At 45.0% G+C, this 20,096-nt stretch overlaps 1 protein-coding gene across 1 annotated transcript in view; it reads right to left on the bottom strand.

Annotated features, from left to right (window-relative positions):
• RUVBL1 (RuvB like AAA ATPase 1) overlaps positions 1–3,938 on the bottom strand; it is a 40,262-nt gene extending 36,324 nt beyond the window's left edge. Inside the window, 2 exon segments of the mRNA XM_002917633.4 lie at positions 250–336; positions 3,798–3,938. Coding sequence (XP_002917679.2) covers positions 250–336; positions 3,798–3,938 — 228 coding nt within the window.
• Between the last annotated feature and the right edge of the window lie 16,158 nt (positions 3,939–20,096).

The following is a 20,096-nucleotide window of genomic DNA, read 5'->3' as shown; positions in this document are numbered from 1 at the left end:
GACAAATACTAGACACAATGGAGGCCTCTCTGAGGACTTCATCCTCTCTTCTTTGGAGGTCAGCCAGGATAATTTGAATTTTAGGAGCATGGATTTTAGATACTCAATTGTATTATTGCACATTAGTTTTTCAAACATACGTATAACCAATTTAGCTAAACAAAGACTAGTTAAGACACGAATTCAATTTGGCTTAAACATTAAGATCATTCTCTTGGGTAGATTTAGAAAATGAAAGAAAATGAGTACCTTGCCAGTTCCAGGAGGTCCTGCCAACAAGACAGCTCTTCCAGCCATTTTCTTGCTTTTGATTAATTCTACTATCACACCACATGCCTAGACACCACAATGGAAAGAAATAATAAATCAGTATTAAAATGTTTCACATGGGGAAAAAGTCCAGTTTCTGGTCCAAACAATTCACATACTCAATTCAGCCAACACTGAGCGCCACTACACTGCAGGCACCATTCTAGGTACTGGGAGCAGTGGAGGGTGACAAAAAGAAAGCCTGTGGTCTTGGACCTTGTGGTCTAGTGGAAGGCACACACACAAAAACACTGTAGATCACTACTGTAAGAAAAGGGTAATGATCTGGGGAGGCCTCTCTGAGGACACTGTATTTGACATGTGAAGCTCTGGGCAAAGGGCAGGCAGTGTTGCAGACAAAGGAAACAGCAAATTCAAAATGCATAGCCAAGAGACAGAAAGGCTGCAGTGACCAAAGCAAAGATAAAAGGAGAATGGGAAGATGAGGTTCAACAGGCAGGCAGGGCACAGGACTCACAAGATTTTAGTCCATTGTAAAGTTTGGATTTTAATCTATATGTAATGGGAATAGGCTATGCATCCAGTGATGATTTCTTTTTAAAAGACCTAGATGGCACTGTGTGGAGAATGGTTGGTAGGGGTATAAATGGGAGCAGTGATTTCTACCCTGGGAGCCAAGGGTAGACTCCAGGGGCCCACACACCTCCTGAGATTGTCAACGAAACTGAAAACAAACTGTGTATATAGGTTCCAGGGAGGAGAGTCACTGCTTTCATCAGATTCCCAAATTAACCCATTAAGGGTTAAGAATCAAGGCATACACTACTAGTTGGCCATTAGTTAACTCCCAGAATGTCGCAAAGCAAATGCTGCACGTGAGGTTAAACCTAGGGCGCCATAAGATTAATTGAATGACTTCCAAATCCTCAAGAGTAAATTACTTGATGATTTGTTGTTATACCTTAAGTTCATGCTAACTCTGAATACTATTAAGCCATTTACAGCAATATACGTACACGTACATATATATAAATATGTGTATGTATATATGCAAATTCCATAAACGGGTTACTGATTTTATGTATTTTAGAATGTTTAACTGTAAATTAGGCTGAGAGTCACACTTACTGAACACATATCCCAGGACTACAAGGTTTCTTACGTTGACTTAGGGCAGGCCATAGGTCTTTTCTCTGGGTGGTGACAAGGTCTTGTGAACCCATCTTATCTCCTCTACACCACTACTTCCTATGGACTGTGGAGAAGTACCCTGGTCCCACACTTAAGACAGCCACTCCAAAAATGTGGGTTCAAAGAATATGTGTGGATGGGCTATATTCCATTTTTGACTCAGTTGGAAAAGCACAGTTCCCGAAGAAAGCCCAGATGCTATTCTTCAGCTGTTGCATTTCTAAGAAGAAAATAGAGCTACCCACTATGGTCTTCTCCTAGAGCCTTGTAATATCATAATCCTCAGCACTCCTTGGGAAGAAATTTTCCAAACCGTGGATATGCACTCTGACACACCAGGACCTCTTCCATTTACTCTCAGTTTAAGCTCTAAATTCTCTCCAGTGAGATATGTTCAGTGAATTCTAAAATTTAAAAAGAACTGGAAGGGCCTTTAAAAGATCATCTAGTCTAACTCTGCTTTTTCAGATAAGAGGATACTAAGCACCAAGGAGACTGCTGATGTGACCAGAGTCATGCAAGGACCTGAAAGCTGCAGCAGGATACATATTAATTCAATAAATAAATAAATACTGAGCCTTGATTATAAGTAAGGTTTGGTGTATATAATCATATTTAATCATCTCTACTGTCAGGAAGCTCATATTCATAAGGAGGCATAAAGCATCAGAGTTTAGAGCGTGGATACTGGAAGGCATCTGGGTGTCTGCTTCTTCCTCTCCCTCTGTCCCTCCCCCCAGTCGTGATTTTTCTCTCTCTCTCATATAAATAAATAAAATCTTAAGGAAAAAAAAAAGCATGGATTCTGGAATCAGACAGCTTGGGTTTAAATACTGTCTCTACCACTACCCTCTGAGTGACCTTGGACCTACCTACCTAGCCTGTGTAAATCAAATCTCCTCTGAAAACAGTTCATAATAGTGGCACACATGCTAAAGGGTTTAAGGCTAAAGTGTACTACTATCTGCAACTTACTCTGAAATGCAAAAGTGGATTGATGGATGGATACATGAACAGATGTAGGTTAAACCAATAGAGTAAAATGTTCATTGTAGAATTTAGGCATATAGGTGTTCACTATACAAGTCTTTTAACTTTTTTGTTAACATCTGAAAAGAGGCCGAGTAAAGTAGGTAACAATTATTATGGTGGAGGCAAAAACAAGACAGTGGAGATAACACTGCCTGGCACACAGCAAGCACTCAGCCAGTGTTAGCTATTTTCAATAACAGGTCCTCAGTAAGCAGAAGCTGGATAAAGAGAAATTTCCAAGTCCCCCTGACCCTGTCAATATTTCCATTTTTGGAAAGATGATGCTCAAAATAGAAACCGGAGGCTTTTCTTTGGCCCTTTCTTCTAGCACAATCCGGCTAGGAGGCAATAGTCTTAACCTGGTATTAAGTGCAGGTGTCTATAGCTAACAAACCACGGCAAGGCCAAGGGGCATGGATCTGACCTTAGAGCACAGCAGGCTGAAAAGTGGCTGTAATATCACAGAGAGAGCACTGATTTGAGAGTCCGAAATACACGTGGGTACAAATCCCAGGACCACCATTACTAAACTGAGTGGCAAATGGATAGGTGAAGTGACCTCAAGTGGGAACCCTCAATTTTTTCATCTGCAAAAAATAATACAAAGAGCTTGAATAGTTTCGTGATTATAATGTAGGTGAAATGACTTGGCATCAGTGCCCCTTAAGACAAGTGGATTTGACTGGAAAGGTCAAAAAGGATGCTGGAGTGTGGCTGAAGCAGACTGCTCCTCTCCCTAATTCCCATTTTCCTCCTTCAGCCCCCAAGCCTTGGGAACCAAAGTGAGTCCCAAAGTGAGTTTTCTAAGGTTGATCATTTCCCTACTTTAAAACCCCCTATGGCCTCCCACTGCGTTCACAGAAATCCAAATTCCTTATCACGTCCGACAAAGCCCTGCAGGAACTGACCTCCACCAAAATTTAGTAATTATTTTATTTACCGGTTAAACGTTTATCGTCTCTCACCACGCTAAAATGTAAGCTCCATGAGAGCAGGGACCTTAATTAACTTCTTCCCAGCTTATCCCTGCGTCACGAGGAGAGCAAGGCACAGCGGAGCGGACTCAATCGTGATCTGATGTCAATGAGGTGAAGGAAGAGTCAACCGCCCGCGTGGGGTCAGCACCTGCTCTCCTGGGACTGCCCCTTTCCCAGGCCCAGGGCGGACCTCCCTCGCCGCCCGCGTCCCCGCCCCGTAGCCCATTCTCACTACCCTAAGGAAACCTCGGCGGGACATCCAAGCGCACACCCACCCTGAGCCCCCCACTTCAGCGGCCTCTCAACTCCCGGGCCCGCCCGCCACACCTCTCGCGCGTTCTCCTGGCCCACGAGCCCCGAGGCCGCCTGCTTGGCCAGGCCGCTCTCGTCCAGCCCCAGCCCCTTCACGTGGCTGTGGGAGGCGATGCGCTGCGTCTTCGTGGTGCTCTTCACCTCCTCAATCTTCATCTTGCAGACGCCGGGAGCCGAAACCAGCGTGGAAAACGGAGAGCTAGTACCACACGCCCAGCACCCGGGTTACCATGCGGCTGTTACTAGGGCCGTTAGTCAAGGCCCGCCTTACTCAGCGTTCCATTGGCGAGGACTGGAACGCCTCCGCTCTCCATTGGCTCTTGGCTGCGCCCATCGAGGCTGCCGGTAGGGCTCCGCCCACCCACTTCCGACTGTGTTGCGGGGTTGGCTTCCCCCGCAGCCGGCACTTCCTGCTCTGCTTCTAGGAGGAGAATGGGAAGGAATCTCGTCCCGACTTTGGTCTGGGGCACTAAAGTGGGGTCCTGGAGTCCGGTTCCTAATCGTGCCATCCTATCATCGCATTTGAACGTCATACCCTTCTGCGGAGCTCAAGTTATTACCTCCGATTCGAAGATGAAGGAAACGCGTTTAGAGCTTAAGCTTTGACTTTTACTTACTGAGCAGTTTTATGACTCCCAAGCCATTGCTTTGCCTCCCTGGGGAGGCCAGCTCAACCAACCACTCCCACCCTGGCTCCGCTCAAGATCCTCCCTGGAACTGTTTTCCTCCGCTTCTCCTGGCTTCCACCCTCACCCTTTATTTAAATAAAGTTGGCAGTGAATAACATGTTTCCAAAACTCTACGTCCCTGTAAGGTAGTGCAAGTCCTAAGACAGATGAAGATGCAGACTAAAGCACAATAACTTAGACCAAAAATAATCACATTACTGCACAGTGAATAATCAGCAGAACTGGAGAACTTGACTGAGGACTTGAGGCTCCACAGCCTGTATAATCCTCATCCCATCCCACAACCTTAGATGATAAAACCAGCAAATATGTCTTGTCAGATTTGACACTCCTTTATGACACTCCTGAATGACATCCACACTCCTTCTAACACAATACAGTCTCCCCGTTCATCCATTCATTCAACAAACATTTGTTAGGACCTGCTATGAGCCAGACGCTACAATGCACTAGGGATGATAAAATCTCCAGCATTGACAAGCCAGATCCTTATTTAGGAAACTTGCAACATGAGGTGTGCAGGGACAGGTGTATGCACCTGGTGTGCAAGCCCGGAGCAGGACCTCCAAGAACAGCCTGGAGAGCCGGGGAAGGCATCACGAGGAGAGAATGCCTGTGACAAATCCTGACCAACGGAAGATTTCCTCAGGAGCAATTGGTATGTTACTATTTTACAGGTTAGTAAACTCAGATCCAGAGAAAAGGAGAGACTTGCCTAGAGCTTAGGAGAGCTTGAATCAGGTTTGAAACAGACCTGAAGTCAAATCCTACTGTAGTAATTTCTGACTCTCCCATCTTGTACCTCTCCATTATTTTTGAATCTAGGTTTTTTTCTTTGCAAGATTATCGGGTCAATGTTTGTCTCTCCCACTAAACTGTAGGCATTGTGAGTGTAGTGCACATTCGTGTTCATCATTTTAACCCAAGTGCCTGGCACATAGCCTGGCTCATAATTAAGTCTTTCTATGAATTCAAATAAGATTAGATACCACCACATACCACTTAAGTCATGCGGTTTTGTTGCATGTATTTTAAACACAGGGTTTTTATGGGGCTTGGTAATGATTTCTGCCCATGAATGGAAGCTTTTGGCATTTTCCGAGTGCAAAAGAGCAGAGGCAAAGCCTTGGAAGGCTGAGTTTGTTACTAGTGGCTATGATTCATCAACCCTAGGACACCAAAAAGGCTGCTTAGCACCTCATTGACTTTTTCCTGGTCATTACTCACAAGTAAGGAGCAATTCCTTTCACCCCATAGAGGAAGAAAGCTTTCCCCCAATTAGTAGTCAAAGTGAGGCATTCTATGGGACTAACTTCTTCGTGCCTTATTCAGTTAGGAGAGAAGAGCTTTTCTACATTTAGTATTTTAAGCCCCAGATTTTGGCACGAAGAGGATTTCCTTTCGGAGAAAATGGGGGGCAAGAGTTGGGGAATAAGGATTTTGGAGCTCAGGGGAATCACTAGGAACAGTTGATCCAGTGGTTTTCAAACCACATTCCATGGGGTTGTAGAATTCCTCTGTGGCCAGTATGTGTGGAGAAAGGGAAAGCTGAGGAGGCAGGATGCCAGTCTCATGCCCCCACCTCCCCTCCGCTAGAGCTGTTCTAGCATGGATCTAGTCTAGCATTCTTATTTCGAAGATGAGGATACTGAGGCCCTCAGAGGGGACGGAGTTTGTCCAGGATCACAAATCAATCAAGTAACCTGACAAAGTTGAGACCCCACATCTGGTGTAGAAAGAAGCTGGGCCTGGTGGCAAAGCCAGCCAGTTCCCTTCAGTTCAACAGAAGACTATGTAGCTGGCTGGTGTCTAAGATATGCAGGTGAGTAAAGGGCAGGTGAGGCCCACAGTGGTGGACATATATTGGCTACCCAGCATTCATCCTGCTTTTTCTGGCTACCATCAGTCACTTTCTTTAGAGAACCACCAATCCCTGACTTTGGGTCTGAGTGGTTTGGATGGGTTGACCTCAACCCATAGCTTTGTTTCAGGAGTGGACATGGGATCCCGGCCTGAATGATCAAAGTATCCCAACACCCCCAAAATGATGATTGGTTCAGAAATGTGAGCAGACAGACCAATGACACTGTGTCCTGGTATTTTTACTGGAAATATCAAGAAAGAGTCTTGAGTCATGGGTTTCCAGGTCATCTTTGCCACTTTATGGAAAGACTCTGCCTGAAAATGAAACCAGCACAAAGGAAAAGAAAGCTGGCAGACATTCCTAATGAAATCCTTTACATTCTCGGACACAGCCTTGCCCTACTTGCAGTGTAAATGGCACTGATATTGGGGCTAACATAGATTGAGTTAGGTTTCTAGCCATGGGTGGTGAAAATCCTTGTCAATGAATGACAATACAAGTAACTGTGTGGACTGCCACCTTCCAGCACTGTGCTGTGTGACGCTCCCAGACCTGCCAGCACTCTCATTCCCTCACTCCTATGACCCTTGCTCTTTCATCTCCAGATCCGTGACTCCAAGCTCGATCATCTCAGTCACTGTTTTTCAACCCCTTCTACTTCTTTTTTGCTTTGGCTTCTTTCACACCTGACCTTTGAACCCACAAGCCCAGGTCAAGCCTATCCCTGCCTTCACCACTGCCTCCTGAAGGCAGAATAAACAGCCCAGTAATGAACTCTCACAGATGTGATCAAGGGTGCAAAGACCATTCAATGGGTCAATGGGAAAGGACAGTCTCTTCCACAAATTATGCTGGGGAAACTGGTTATTCATGTGCAAAAGAAAGAAGTTGGTCCCTTACCTTACAAAATATTCAAAAATTAACTCAAAATGGATCCAAAACCTGCACTGAGGAACTTAACATATAAAACTCTTAGAAGAGGGGCACATGATGGCTCAGTCAGTTAAGTGTCTGCCTTTGGGTCATGTCATGATCCCAGGGTCCCGCCTGCTTCTCCCGCTCCCTCTGACCGCTCCCCCCACTGTTCATGCTCTCTCTCTCTCTCTCAAATGAATAAATAAAATCTTTTAAAAAAAAAACTCTTAGAAGAAAACATAGGGGTAAATCTTCATAACCTTGAATTTGGCAATGGTTTCTCTTTTTTTTAAATTAGATTTATTTAGTTATTTTAGAGAGTGAAAGCAGGGGGAAGGGCAGAGGGAGAGGGAAACTCTGAGCAGACTCCACGCTGGGTGTGGAGGATGATGCAAGGCTTGATTTCACAACCCTGAGATCATGACCTGAGCTGAAGCCAAGAATCGGATCCTCAACTGACTCTGCCACCCAGGCGCTCCAAATTTGGCAATGGTTTCTTAAATATGGCACCAAAGGCATAAGCAACAAAATAAAAATAGAGAAGTTGGTCTTAATCAAAATTTAAAACTTTTGTGTATCAAGGATCTATCTCTCAACATTTACCTCTCAACGGAGTGAAAAAATAACCCACAAAATGGGAGAAAACATTTACAAATCACGTATCTAATCAGTGTTTAATATCTAGGAAATATAAAGGGCTCCTACAACTCAACACAAAAAAAAATGAGCAACCCATTAAAAAATGACCAAAGGACTTGATAGACATGCCTCCAAAGAAGATACACAGATGTCCACTAAGCACATGAAAAGATGCTCAATGTTATTGGTCATCAGGGAAGTACAAATCAAAACTGCACTAAGATAGTACTTCACACCCATTAAAGTGTCTATAATGAAGAAGGAGGAGGAGAAGGGTTGGGGGAGGGAAAGGAAGAGGAGGGGGGGGAGGAGGAGAAGAGGATGATGATGAAGAAGGAGGAGGAGGAGGGAAAGAAGAAGGGGAAGAAACAGCAGCAGCAGCTAAAGAAGAAGAAGAGGAGGGAGGGGAAGGAAGAGAAGGAAGGAAGAAAGGAAAGAAGGGAAGGAAAAGAAAGAAACAAAATAACAAGTATTGGCCAGGATGTGGAAATATTGGAACTCTTGTGCATTGCTGATGGGAGTGTATAAAAGTGCAGCTGCCGTGGAAGATGGTTTGTTGCTCCTCAGAAAGTTAAACACAAATTTACCATACGACCCAGCAATTTCACTGCTAGGTATTTACTCCAAAGAACTGGAAACAGGACCTCAGCTGATACCTGCACACAGGTATCATAGCAGCATTGTTCACAGGAACTGTGATATTGGGATTTATAATAAGAAATTCATATTTGGCCTGTTAAAAAAGAAACAACAGACCCAAAATGGAGTCACTTGTGTTAAGCCCCATGGCAACAAACCAAGACTAATACCTAACCTAACTGCAGTTTCAACCCCTTCCAGAAATATGACTTTAACCAGTCAATCTGGAATTATCTAGTCAGCACTATGAGGTAATTTGCCTTATAGACCCCCGTCTTTCCCCAAAGGAAGGAGACCTGGCCTGAAGCAATCCACTCTTTGCTAGGAACTTCCTTTTTCTGCCCCCTTTCTTCCTATAAAAGCCTTCCATTTTGTATAACTCCCTGGAGCTCCCTTCTATTTGCTAAGGTGGGATGCTGCTCAATTCATGGATCATTAAATGAAACCAATTAGATCTTCAAATGAATTTTGTTATTTTAACAGGTCTTTGCGCTGTTTCTGGCATCAAGTTCCTAAAGCCCTTGGTATCTCCTAAGATATGAAAGCTCTAAAGGTCTATTATGGTAATGAGGTGACCTTTGGACTGCACCTTAGGATGGGGACTGGTTACCAGGAGAACCAACCAAGTGATTAAAGGGTTGGCACTTTCAGTCCCAACCCCCCCCCCCGACCTCCAGGGAGATGAGAGGGGCTGGAGGTTGGATCAGTTGCCAGTGGGCAATGATTTCATCAATCATGTGTATGTAATGAAGCCTCCATAGAAAGCCAAAAGGACAGGGTTCAGAGAGGTTGATGAACACGTGGAGATTTGGAGAGGATAATATGCTTAGAGAGAGTGTGGGAGCTTCAGGCTCTTTCCCCATACCTTGCCCTATGAATCTCTTTTCATCTGGCTGTTGATCCATATCCTTTGATACCCTTTGCAATGTTAAAAAACAAAATTCAACTGATTACAATTTAAAGATGTTATTGGCTGGATTCAACAATTCATGAATCAGGCAGTGTCCAATTAGCAGAAAGGCTCTCTGAGGAGCTGTACAAAATGAAAGACTTTTATAGGCAGAAGGGAGCAGGAATAAGGAAGTCCCAGTAGACCCAAAAAAGTAGGTTGTTTATCACAAGGTTACCTTCCTTTAGGGGATGCAGGGCCTATCAGCAGATTATCTAGTGCCAATCAGACGATTCCTGATCATTGGTTTAAGATTCTATTTCTGGGGCACCTGGGTGGCTCATTCGGTTGAGCGTCTGCCTTTGGCTCAGATCACGATCTTGGGCTCCTGGAATGGAGCCCCATGTTGGGCCCCTGCTCAGTGGGGAGTCTGCTTCTCCCTCTGTGTTCTGTCCCTCTGTGTCCTCTCTCTCACTCTCTGTCAAATAAATAAAATAAACTCTTTAAAAAAAATAAGATTCTATTTCTTGGAGAACCAACACTAGTTAAGTCTTGTTTTGGTAATGTGGGGTTTAGCATAAGTGACTCCACTGGGGGTTTACTGTCTTGTTTTTAACAAGTCCCCCCTTTTTGGTCAAATTCTCAGCCTACTCGAAGGATGTAATCAAAAGGTAAAGCATTAATGCTACTCCCAGCTACTGCTCTAGAATCCTGTTTTTTGCTGAATATTTGTGTGGTATTCACAGGTCACAATGTCAGGTTTACATTTTTTAGGTCAATTGTTCTCTTTGTTCCTTTTCTGATATTCTAGTCTTAGGGAAATCATTTGCTTGCTGGCAGTAGCTGGGAACTTGTATTTAAAGCTTTTGAGAGAATATGGCACACCAAGGAGACTATTACACTTATTATAAACAGAATAATTCCCAGTGTGTGGAGTGCACTTCAGAGCCATGGTCCCAAGATTCCAGCCAATCAGAATCAAATAAGCCAAAGAAATACCCAGTGAAGGAATCACTTTTTAAAACTAATTGGCTTATTCACTGATCTTGCATTTCTACTTCCTCACCAGCCTTCAGAATTATACCCCTTTCTGGTTATTGCCAACCTAATTGCCATGCTTATTATTTCAGCCCTAGGCTGATTTCTAGGGGCAGAGCAGACAGAGATCATTTTGGTGGCAACTTAGAGGTAGTACAAAGACCTAAAATTAAATAATATTGATTTTTATAGTAAGAACATTCTTGCCTTTCTAATTCTATTTCAACAAGTCTTAGGGAGCAGAGTGTTAACTTTGACTCCTTTCTAGCACTTGCTAATCTCCCTAAGGACTCCAAAACCAAGGATTTTGTGGTTCCTCTCTACTTATTGCAAGTGATAGTTTTCCTATGGATAGGAAAATACTTTGATTTAAGTCAAAAAGCAGGTTAATTTAAAGGAACATATTAAGTGGTAGGTGGTATCTGAATAGGACATAAATTATGAAGATGGTGCACATCTTTGGGGCTGAAGGAAACTAACAGAACCAAGATCAGCTGGCCGGGAACAGAAGGGTCCTGCATTCCTGGCAGCGTGGAAGCCTCCTACTCCAGCATGGATGACCTGGCTTCAAATCTTGATGTTTTCTGAGCAAGTTATCTCTCTAGGTCCACTTCCCTGAGCTGTGAAACAGCAGTAACAGCATTCACGTATAGCATTTCTAAGAAAATTAAATGACATCTTTCACAAGGGACTCTAGCGTCCGGGAGGGCACAGAAGGTGGTCAGAGTCTTGGAATATAAAGGCATGACCTTGTTTCCCCCCTTAATATTTGCCTTCTCTGTGTGTATCCTGGCCTTAGTGGGTCATTTTGTCATGCTTTTTTCAGCTGAAACAGTACCCCAGGGACTCCACGGGAACTGCTGTGGAGAGCAGAGGTAGAAGTCAGGCTGGAGACAGGGGCCAGGTCAGCAGGGGCTAGTCCTGTGTCTCCTACTGTAACTTCCTCTGCTGGGGAGCAGTGTTTCCATTTCAACAGGCATGTCCCACTGCAATGGGGAAACCTGTCAGCGTCTGCTGGGTCCCAGGGTCAGCCTAGGAAAGCAGCCGGAGCCTGCAGCTCCTGACAGTTCCCAGGGCTCTGTCCTACTGGTGTTGCATGGCAGTGCAGTCAGATGAAAGCAGCAGGTCTGAGCAGAAGACAGGCACTGAGGTTGTTTATGGTGTAAGTCTTAGGGCTCCTTAGGTCTAAGATGCGGAGCAAGCCTGGTAAAGGCCCCTCTATCTGATCGGGTGGGAGGGTATTAGGAGATATTTGTTTATGTAATAAATACAAAAATAGACTCAGTCCTCCAATTAAATGCTTGCATTCATTTCCTACTGTTGTGGTAACCAACTGGCACACACTTGGTGGCTTAAAACATTTATTCTCTTACAGTGCTGGAGGTCAGTGGCCAAAATGGGTCTCAGTGGGCTAAAATCAAGGTGTTGGCAGGGCTTCATTCCTTTATGGAGGAAAAGGCACTGCCCTGCCTTTTCCAGCTTCTAGAGGCTGCCCACTTTCCTGGGCTCATGTCCATCTTCCATCTTCAAAGACAGTTATGGTCAGCGGAGCCTTTCATGATGCCATCTCTCTGATTCTGACCCTCCTGCCTCCTCCTGATAAGGACCCTTGTGATTTCATCAGGCCCACAGGATAATCCAGGGTAACCCTCCATCTCAAGATCCTTCACCGAATCCCACCTGCAAAGTCCCTTTTACCATGTAGGGTAACATACTCACAGATTCTAGGACAGGGACATCTTTGGAAGTCCATTACCCTGCCATGGCCAGACTCCCCCCTGGGACCCCATCACAGGCCCAGACTGATTTCTTTCGGTTGTAGTCCGGTGTCAGAGAGCACACTTTTGTATTGCTTGCCCTGGGAAACAATTCCAGGGTTTCCTCCAGTTGTGGAACTGGATCACATGTTCCCTACCCAACCAGTTGCTATGGCTGGTGGGCTGGACCTGAGTCTCAGACTCACTCTGGAACTAGAGGGAATCAGTCTCCACAGTCACCTGGAAGAGGGTGGTGTGATGCCTCCAAGGAGAATCGAGGAACCTTTCAGAAAAGGAGGGAGTGGATGCTGGCCAGTATAGACTACAATGATCTTGTAAGACATTATTATGTCCAAGTGCAGATGGAAGAAATGGTGAGTCACGCAGCCAGCATGAGATAGGGCTCTGGTTTGAAACCATGTAGGATGAGTTCTTGTCAGGACACCCTCTTCCTCACCCTGTGGCTAGTGGCATTAGCAGATCTGTTTAGTGCTGGGAATGCCATGTAGCACAGCTGGTGGCCCAAGTGACAGTCGCATCCGAGGTTAGTATGGGACATATTGAGGAAGGTACATGGTTAACACAATCACTGGCAAGGTAGTTACCCTCAGAGAAAAGGGAAATTTCCATTTCACTCCTAAAGGAATCTTTAGAAGCCAAAACCTAAATCAAAGAGCAAAGTATAATAACTTCCTCTGGGCAAATTTATAATTAATCCTGGATTAATTGGCCTTAATGAAGTTGAATTAATTACTAGCTGCTTGTAAAGAACTTTGAACTACCTTAGTACAAAATGGCATTAAAGAAACAGAAAGGAACCAGCATCGCATTAATATTAAGAACAAATCCCAAATAATCGCAATTCTGCAGGCCATTTCCTGTCAATCATTTCCCAGGGACCGTGCCCAGCCTGTGGAACTGTATGAGACCCAGCAGTCTGCTGCAGAGGGGGATGTATTTGTGGGCTAGAGGTTTGGGGGTGAGTCCAGTCAAGAAACAGTTATGGAGCATTTGCCTGTGTCAGGCCCTGGGCAATCAAAGATGTGCGAGGGATTCTCAGCCTACTTGGATTGGCTGGTGGGGGGGCTTCAGAGCACCAGCCTGGCCTAAAGCAAACTCAACTCAGTGGGATAGATGTCAGGATAGAGACAAAATGTGCAATAGTGAGGCATAGCGTGCTTTGTGTTTTGCTGGCAACAGCACCCACACTTTCCTCCTGGCCCTTGGAGTGAGCTAATGACGCACCTGGCTAGGCAGAGCATTTTCTGTCTCTGTTTGGTGCAGGGACACACGGCTTCATCAGGGACAACGAGACTCGATGTAGGGACTTGGGGTTGCTGAGGCTGTAAGCTTGGAGGTGCTGACAGCTATCCTGCCATCATGAGGAGAGAGCCTGCCTGCAACAGAAGCACCCCAGAGGGGCGAGGAACAAAGCTGCTGGCTTTGTGTCATCGTCTGAGCCCCTGGATGAGGCTGACGTGAAAAGGGGCACTTCCTCTAGACTTTTGAGTTAGGTTTTATTTATTGAACTTAACAAACAGTAATACAGCACTTCCTCTACGCTAGGCATTGTTCAAGGTGCTACACAAATACCACTTCATTTAATGCCCGCAACCCTGTGAGTTAGGACCTATTATGTCTACCCACTTCACAAATGAAGGAACTGAGGCACAAAGAGGTTTTGTAACTGGCCCAAGTAGTCACGGCTTTCAGATGGCGGAGGTGGGATTCAAGCACGAGCAGATAGACCCTGGAACCTGGGCTTTTAACTATAACATTGGCCAGTGAATTTCCTTTTTTTTTTCTTCAGTCAGTTTCATGGAGGGTTTCTGGTATTTACTTCCTCAAACTGTGACTAGTGTGGGACATGATATAGAGGAACCTTCCAGAAGGTGTGTCAGGCAAAGGGTATTAGCTGGTGGCCGAGTTAGGGCAAGGTGGATCAGCACTGTCCATTTGCTGGATCGCACAGGTTCATAATGGCCAGAGTGGAGAGGGGTGGGCAAGGGATGGGTGGTGAGAAGTCCATACACAGGCAACAGTGAGAAAGCATTTATGACTCATCCACTAAGGACTAAAAACAAAAGGATCTTAGTCCCACTGGTTTCTTTAGGACAATATTTTACATTTAAAGAATATTTACTTATTTATTAAATAGGTAATACTTTGGCCTAATTTAAAAGCCAAAAATATCAATACATTTCTAGTAAAATGTCTTCCTGTCCTTCAGCAGATGAACGGGTAAACAAATGGCGGTCCATCCACTCAGTGGAATACTGCACAGCAATAAAAAGAAACTCACAATGTGGTTCCATACAGGAACATGGATGAATCTCAAGTGCATTATCCTAAGTGGAAGACGTTAGACTCAGAGACTACCTACTGTCTGCTTCTATTTATACAATGTTCTGGGAAGGAAAAGGCTTGTAGGGATAGGAACATAAATAGGGGCTTCCAGGGTTTAAAGGTATGGAAGGGTTTGATCCCAAAGGGGTTTCTCAGAGGGCTGTGGAACTGTTTCGAATCTTGATTGTAGTAGTGGTTATGTGACTGCACGTTTGCCAAAGCTTATAGAACCATATGCCCAAAAGAGTGAATTTTCCCGTTCAGTAATCCAGGTAAGAGAGGACAGCTTCAGCCAAGCGCTAACAGGTGGCTGGATTCTAGGCATAACACCAGCAGGATGTTTTCATGAATTGGTTGCAGGGTATGAAAGGAAGAGAGGATTCATGGGTTGAGCCAGGGTTTGCTGCCGGAACAACTGAGAGGATGTAGTTCTCATGAACTGAGATAGGGCTGCTGGAGGTTGGCGAGAAGTGCAGGATTAGGCATCTCATTCCCTGCATTCAGTTTGAGGTATCTGTTAGGCATTCAAGATGCATATATAAACTGCATATGTAACTGTACATTTGAGACTTGATGGCTCTTAAGGTCATGACTGGTCCTAGTGATTTAGATCATCAGGAAGTGAATGCGGAGAGAGACGAAATAAGAGGATTGAGCTCTAGGGCCTTCCTGGGTCCATATTCTGGGATACACTCGTGTGTATCCCTTACAGGGCTATTCTACACTGTTGAAGCAAATACAGGGAGGGAGTGCCTTGCTCTTAAAAGTAAACATGTTACACACATGGGTGTGCACCTTGCTTTTTTTTTTTTCACTCACCAATATATCTTAGAAATTATTCCCAAGTGGTCTACAAACATTGTTGTTGTTCTTTATGAGGGCTGCATAATATTCCACTCTGTGGATATACCATGATCTCTCTCTCTCTCTCTCTCTCTCTCTCTCTCTCTCTTCCTGTTTAAAATTTTTACTATGGGGGTGCCTGGGTGGCTCAGTGGGTTAAGTGGCTGCCTTTGGCTCGGGTCATGATCCTGGAGTCCCGGGATGGAGTTCCATATTGGACTCCCTGCTCAGCAGGGAGTCTGCTTCTGCCCCTCCCTCTGCTCCTTCTCCCCCCACTTCAAATAAATGAATGAATGAATAAATAAATAATTTTAAAAATAAATAAATACAATTTTTACTATGGAAAATTTCAAACATACACAAAAAATAGATAGAAAATACAATGAGGGGCACCTGGGTGGCACAGTCGTTAGGTGTCTGCCTTCGGCTCAGGGTGTGATCCCGGATCCCTGGGATCGAGCCCCGCATCAGGCTCCTCCACTGGGAGCCTGCTTCTTCCTCTCCCACTCCCCCTGCTTGTGTTCCCTCTCTCTCTGGCTGTCTCTCTCTCTCTGTCAAATAAATAAATAAAGTCTTCAAAAAAAAAAAAAAGAAAAAAGAAAATATAATGAATCCTCTCCCCACCCTGACCCATTACTCAACTTCAACAGTGATCAACTCATGGCCAGTTATAGTTAATCTAGACCACCACACACTCTCTTTCTTTCAAATTATTGTTTCTTGGTAACTTCTTATTTTGATGTAATTACAAACTTACCATAACATCTGTTTTTAAGGATATTTCAGTTGTGTATAATATTTTACTGCTGTAAACAATATAGTAAAGAAATACTACAACATGCCTATTCACAAAGACCACATTCGCTGGTGCCCAAAGGGACAAAGGGTTGGGAACTGAAATGCTTTCAGAACATCTCTCTTGAGGAATGGGTCCTGAACCCTGAATGCAAATCTCAGCATTGTTGAGATCCTTTCTCTGGGAATGTCTTCTGGCCTTGGCCTCTACGTTTCTGTGTTTTTTTCTTTTTAAGATTTATTTATTTGATGGAGAGAGAGAGAGAATGAGTGGGAGGGGCAGAGGGAGAGAGGGAGAGAATCTCAAGCAGATTCCACACTGAACATAGAGCTCAATGAGGGGATGGATCTCAGGAAACTGAGATCATGATCTGAGCTAAAACCAGGAGTCAGATGCTTGACCAACTGTGCCACCCAGGTGCCCATGCCTTTCCATTTCTGGCCCCAATTCCAGTGTGTGGGTTTTCCCACACAATTGTCTAACATCAGCTGGGTATTGTTAAAAGATAAACTGAGGCATGTTAGCAATTTCAAGAGTTTGAGCGAAGATTGGTTAGAAGCAGGCAGCATCCTATCTAGCAGATAGAAAGAAGCACTGAGGAGCTGTATGAAAGACTTGTACAGGCAAAAGGGAGTGGGAACAAGGAAGTTATACTAGGTGAAAAAGTGGGTTGGTTATCTCAAGGTGGCAAGGTTACTTTCCTTTAAGAGATGATGAGAACCTATTAAGCCGATTACCTAATTAGTGCTGATCAGGTGATTCCTGATCGACTGTTTTAAGATTCCATTTCAGGGAGAGTTAAAATTGTAATTAATTCTCAGTTTGTTGATAGAGGGCTTTGCATATGTGACTCCATTTTGGACCAGTTGTCTTGCTTGTACCAGTGTTGTTGGGGTTCAGGGCAGGCTGCCCCCAAGTATGCCACTTTGGCAAATGGATTATTTTGAATTAAAGTTACTTAAGAAACAGCCTGTGCAATAAGGACATTGTGACCCTCTTTTATCTCCCGGAAAGCAGGAAATAAATTTCCCATGTGAAGGGTACTTGGGTAGAAGACATCCTTATCACCAGAGGTAGGGAATTCAGGGCCCAGAATGCTGTATAAATAAACCTTGTTTACTTCTTCACTAATTTGCTACCCCAAGCCCCAACTTCTTTCCCTTGTCAATTCTGCACAGATTTATTATTTATCTAAAAGGTAAAAAAGCTGCCTGCTTTGGTTACTTCTTTGAGTCTCACATTTTTATGAGTCCTCATATGTACAAAACTAAATTTGTTTAGTTAGCCTGTGAATCTGTCTTACTCCAATTTAATGATTAGGCCAGCCGCAGAACCTAGGAAGGAGGAGGGGAAAAGTTTTTCCTCCCCTACAGTGTCCTACAATTCAACTCAAATCTGTTATTATTTACTGGGAGATAGCATCAGCTCCACATGTTAAGGGTTCAGTCCTAGGAGACCACTGTCCTCCCCTTCAGAAGCCAACTGCAAGTTCAGGTTTTCTCCTATGGTTCTGAGGACCAGCTATCGAAGGGAAGTTCCAACGACCCTGTTCTCAGGTTCAATTAATTTCCTACAGCAGCTCACAGAACTCAGAGAAACAATGTACTGGATGGCAAGTTTATTACAAAAGGATTTAACCGGGAACAGCCAGGTGCAAGAGATGCACAGATCAAGGTATGCGGGAAGGGACATGGAGCTTCCATGCCTTATCTGAGCTCCCCACTTTCCTTGAACCTGCAAGTTCTCTGAACACTGTCCTTTTGGGTTTTTAGGGAGGCTTCGTGACCCAGGCATGATTGAATAAATCATTGGCCATTGGCAATTGATTGGGTCTCCAGTTCCTTTTTCTCTCCCCTGTCCAGAGGCTAGGGGGTAGGACTGAGAGTTCCAACTCTAATCACTTGGCTGGCTCCCCTGGTGGCCAGCCCCCATTCTCAGGTGCTTTCCAAAAGTCACCTCAGGAACATAACAAAAGACACCTTTCTCACTGTCATCACAGGAAATTCCAAGGGTTTTTGGAGCTCTGTGCCAGGAGCAGGAGGAAGATCAAATAAATAAATTTTTAAAAAGATTTTATGTATTTATTTGACAGAGAGAGAGAGGAAGAGAGTGTGCACAAGCAGGGGGAGCTGCAGAGAGCAGAGGGAGAAGCAGGCTGCCTGCTGAGCAAGGAGCCCGATGCGGGGCTCGATCCCAGAACTCTGGGATCATGACCCAAGCTGAAGGCAGACGCTTAACCGACCGAGCCACCCAGGCGCCGCTTAAATAAATATTTCTTACCATAAGTCACAGTATCACAGCCTATAACTGACTCTCCACAGCTTTTGCCTGTGACATTTTATTTTATTTTTATTTTTTTAAAGATTTTATTTATTTATTTAACACAGATAAAGACAGCCAGCGAGAGAGGGAACACAAGCAGGGGGAGTGGGAGAGGAAGAAGCAGGCTCATAGCGGAGGAGCCTGATGTGGGGCTCGATCCCATAACACCAGGATCACACCCTGAGCCGAAGGCAGACGCTTAACCGCTGTGCCACCCAGGCGCCCCTGCCTGTGACATTTTAGAAGGCCACAGGTTCAGACTAAAACCATACTTGGAAAGACATTTTCAGAGTAAGCTTACCATGCAGCTTCTTCTCTTCTGTACGGGTATTTTGTGTGCAAGCACCTAGCAGTAACTTTTCCACAGGTGAGTGCCATGTGCCCGACAAACAGAAGTGTCCTATCTGGCCCTTCTCTAAACCCCTGCCCTAAATCTTCACCCTGTGTTGTACGTGTGTCTCCTAGAGTGGCAGGTGCGTGGTGTTAGCTATCCCAACACGTGTCCTCTTCTCTGCACTGCAAGAGGGACTGAACCAACCGTGTCTGCTTCTCTCAGGGACTGTGTTGCTAGAGCAGGGCCTGGACCACAGGAGGCATCAGGGAGCAGTTACTGCCAAGTGTGACTAGCAGAAAATGGCCCGGCTCGTCACAGACAGCAAACTGGCCGTCACGCAGAATTGAATGGATTTTGTGCTTGGCCACCTTAATGTTTAAATTAAAAGCTAAATTAGTTGCTGGCATGTAAAAGATTTCATACAGAAATTTCATATAGAAACACTCTCTTCTCTTGAAACATGGGAAGATGGGCAATGTTAGGCTAGCATTCCTGCCTTATATTGGTTGGCTGGAACTGAGAAGTGGCTTCCTCTACAAAGGACACTCTTCTGGTCTCCAGTCTCCACACTCATGGGCATCTTAAGCCCTGCTAATCTCTCCTCGAGTCATTTGCCTAGCCAGTGAAGACCCCTGTTTGTGACCCCTGGCTGTTGTTGACAACCTTTCTAGTGGCTCCAGACACTGGATATTTCTTGAGAGGCACGTACCCTCTCCAGTACAAGCACACAGCATAACATTTTACATACAGTTTGGAGCTCTGCAGCCCCTCTTGAGGCCAGGCTGCAGACTCGCAGGGCGAGAACTCCTGAGTCAGAGATGACATCTTTCTCTGCATCTTGTAACAGTCTTTCCCAGAGTCCCCCATGGCTGGCTCCTGCTCAACATTCCAGCCTCAGCTCAACCAGCAACTCAGGACAGGCCTTCCCTGACCGTTCGTTGTGCATTAGTTGTCCTCCCTTCTCCTGGCGCACTAGCCCTTTTAATCTCTGCTTTTATTTTCCCTGGAAGGTTTCTCCCTCTCTGAAATAGTCTGGTTCGGACGTTAGTTCACCCGTTTATTGCCTGACCCCCACCCCCGCCCCAATACAGTATAACGTGGAGAGAGCGCTGGATCCCAATGCCGTGAGAAAGCAGTGCCTGGTACCCAGTAGGCACCTAAGAAGAGCCTGTTCAACGAATGGATGGATGGACGGATCCCCCCATTCTCAATCTCCTCGAAGCATCAGGTGGCAGGAGCCAGG

This window comes from Ailuropoda melanoleuca, chromosome 4, assembly GCF_002007445.2.
Source record: "Ailuropoda melanoleuca isolate Jingjing chromosome 4, ASM200744v2, whole genome shotgun sequence".
Lineage (NCBI taxonomy): Eukaryota > Metazoa > Chordata > Mammalia > Carnivora > Ursidae > Ailuropoda > Ailuropoda melanoleuca.
The sequence above is the reverse complement of the archived record's forward strand: the minus strand, read 5'-3'. Positions and strand labels throughout refer to the sequence as shown.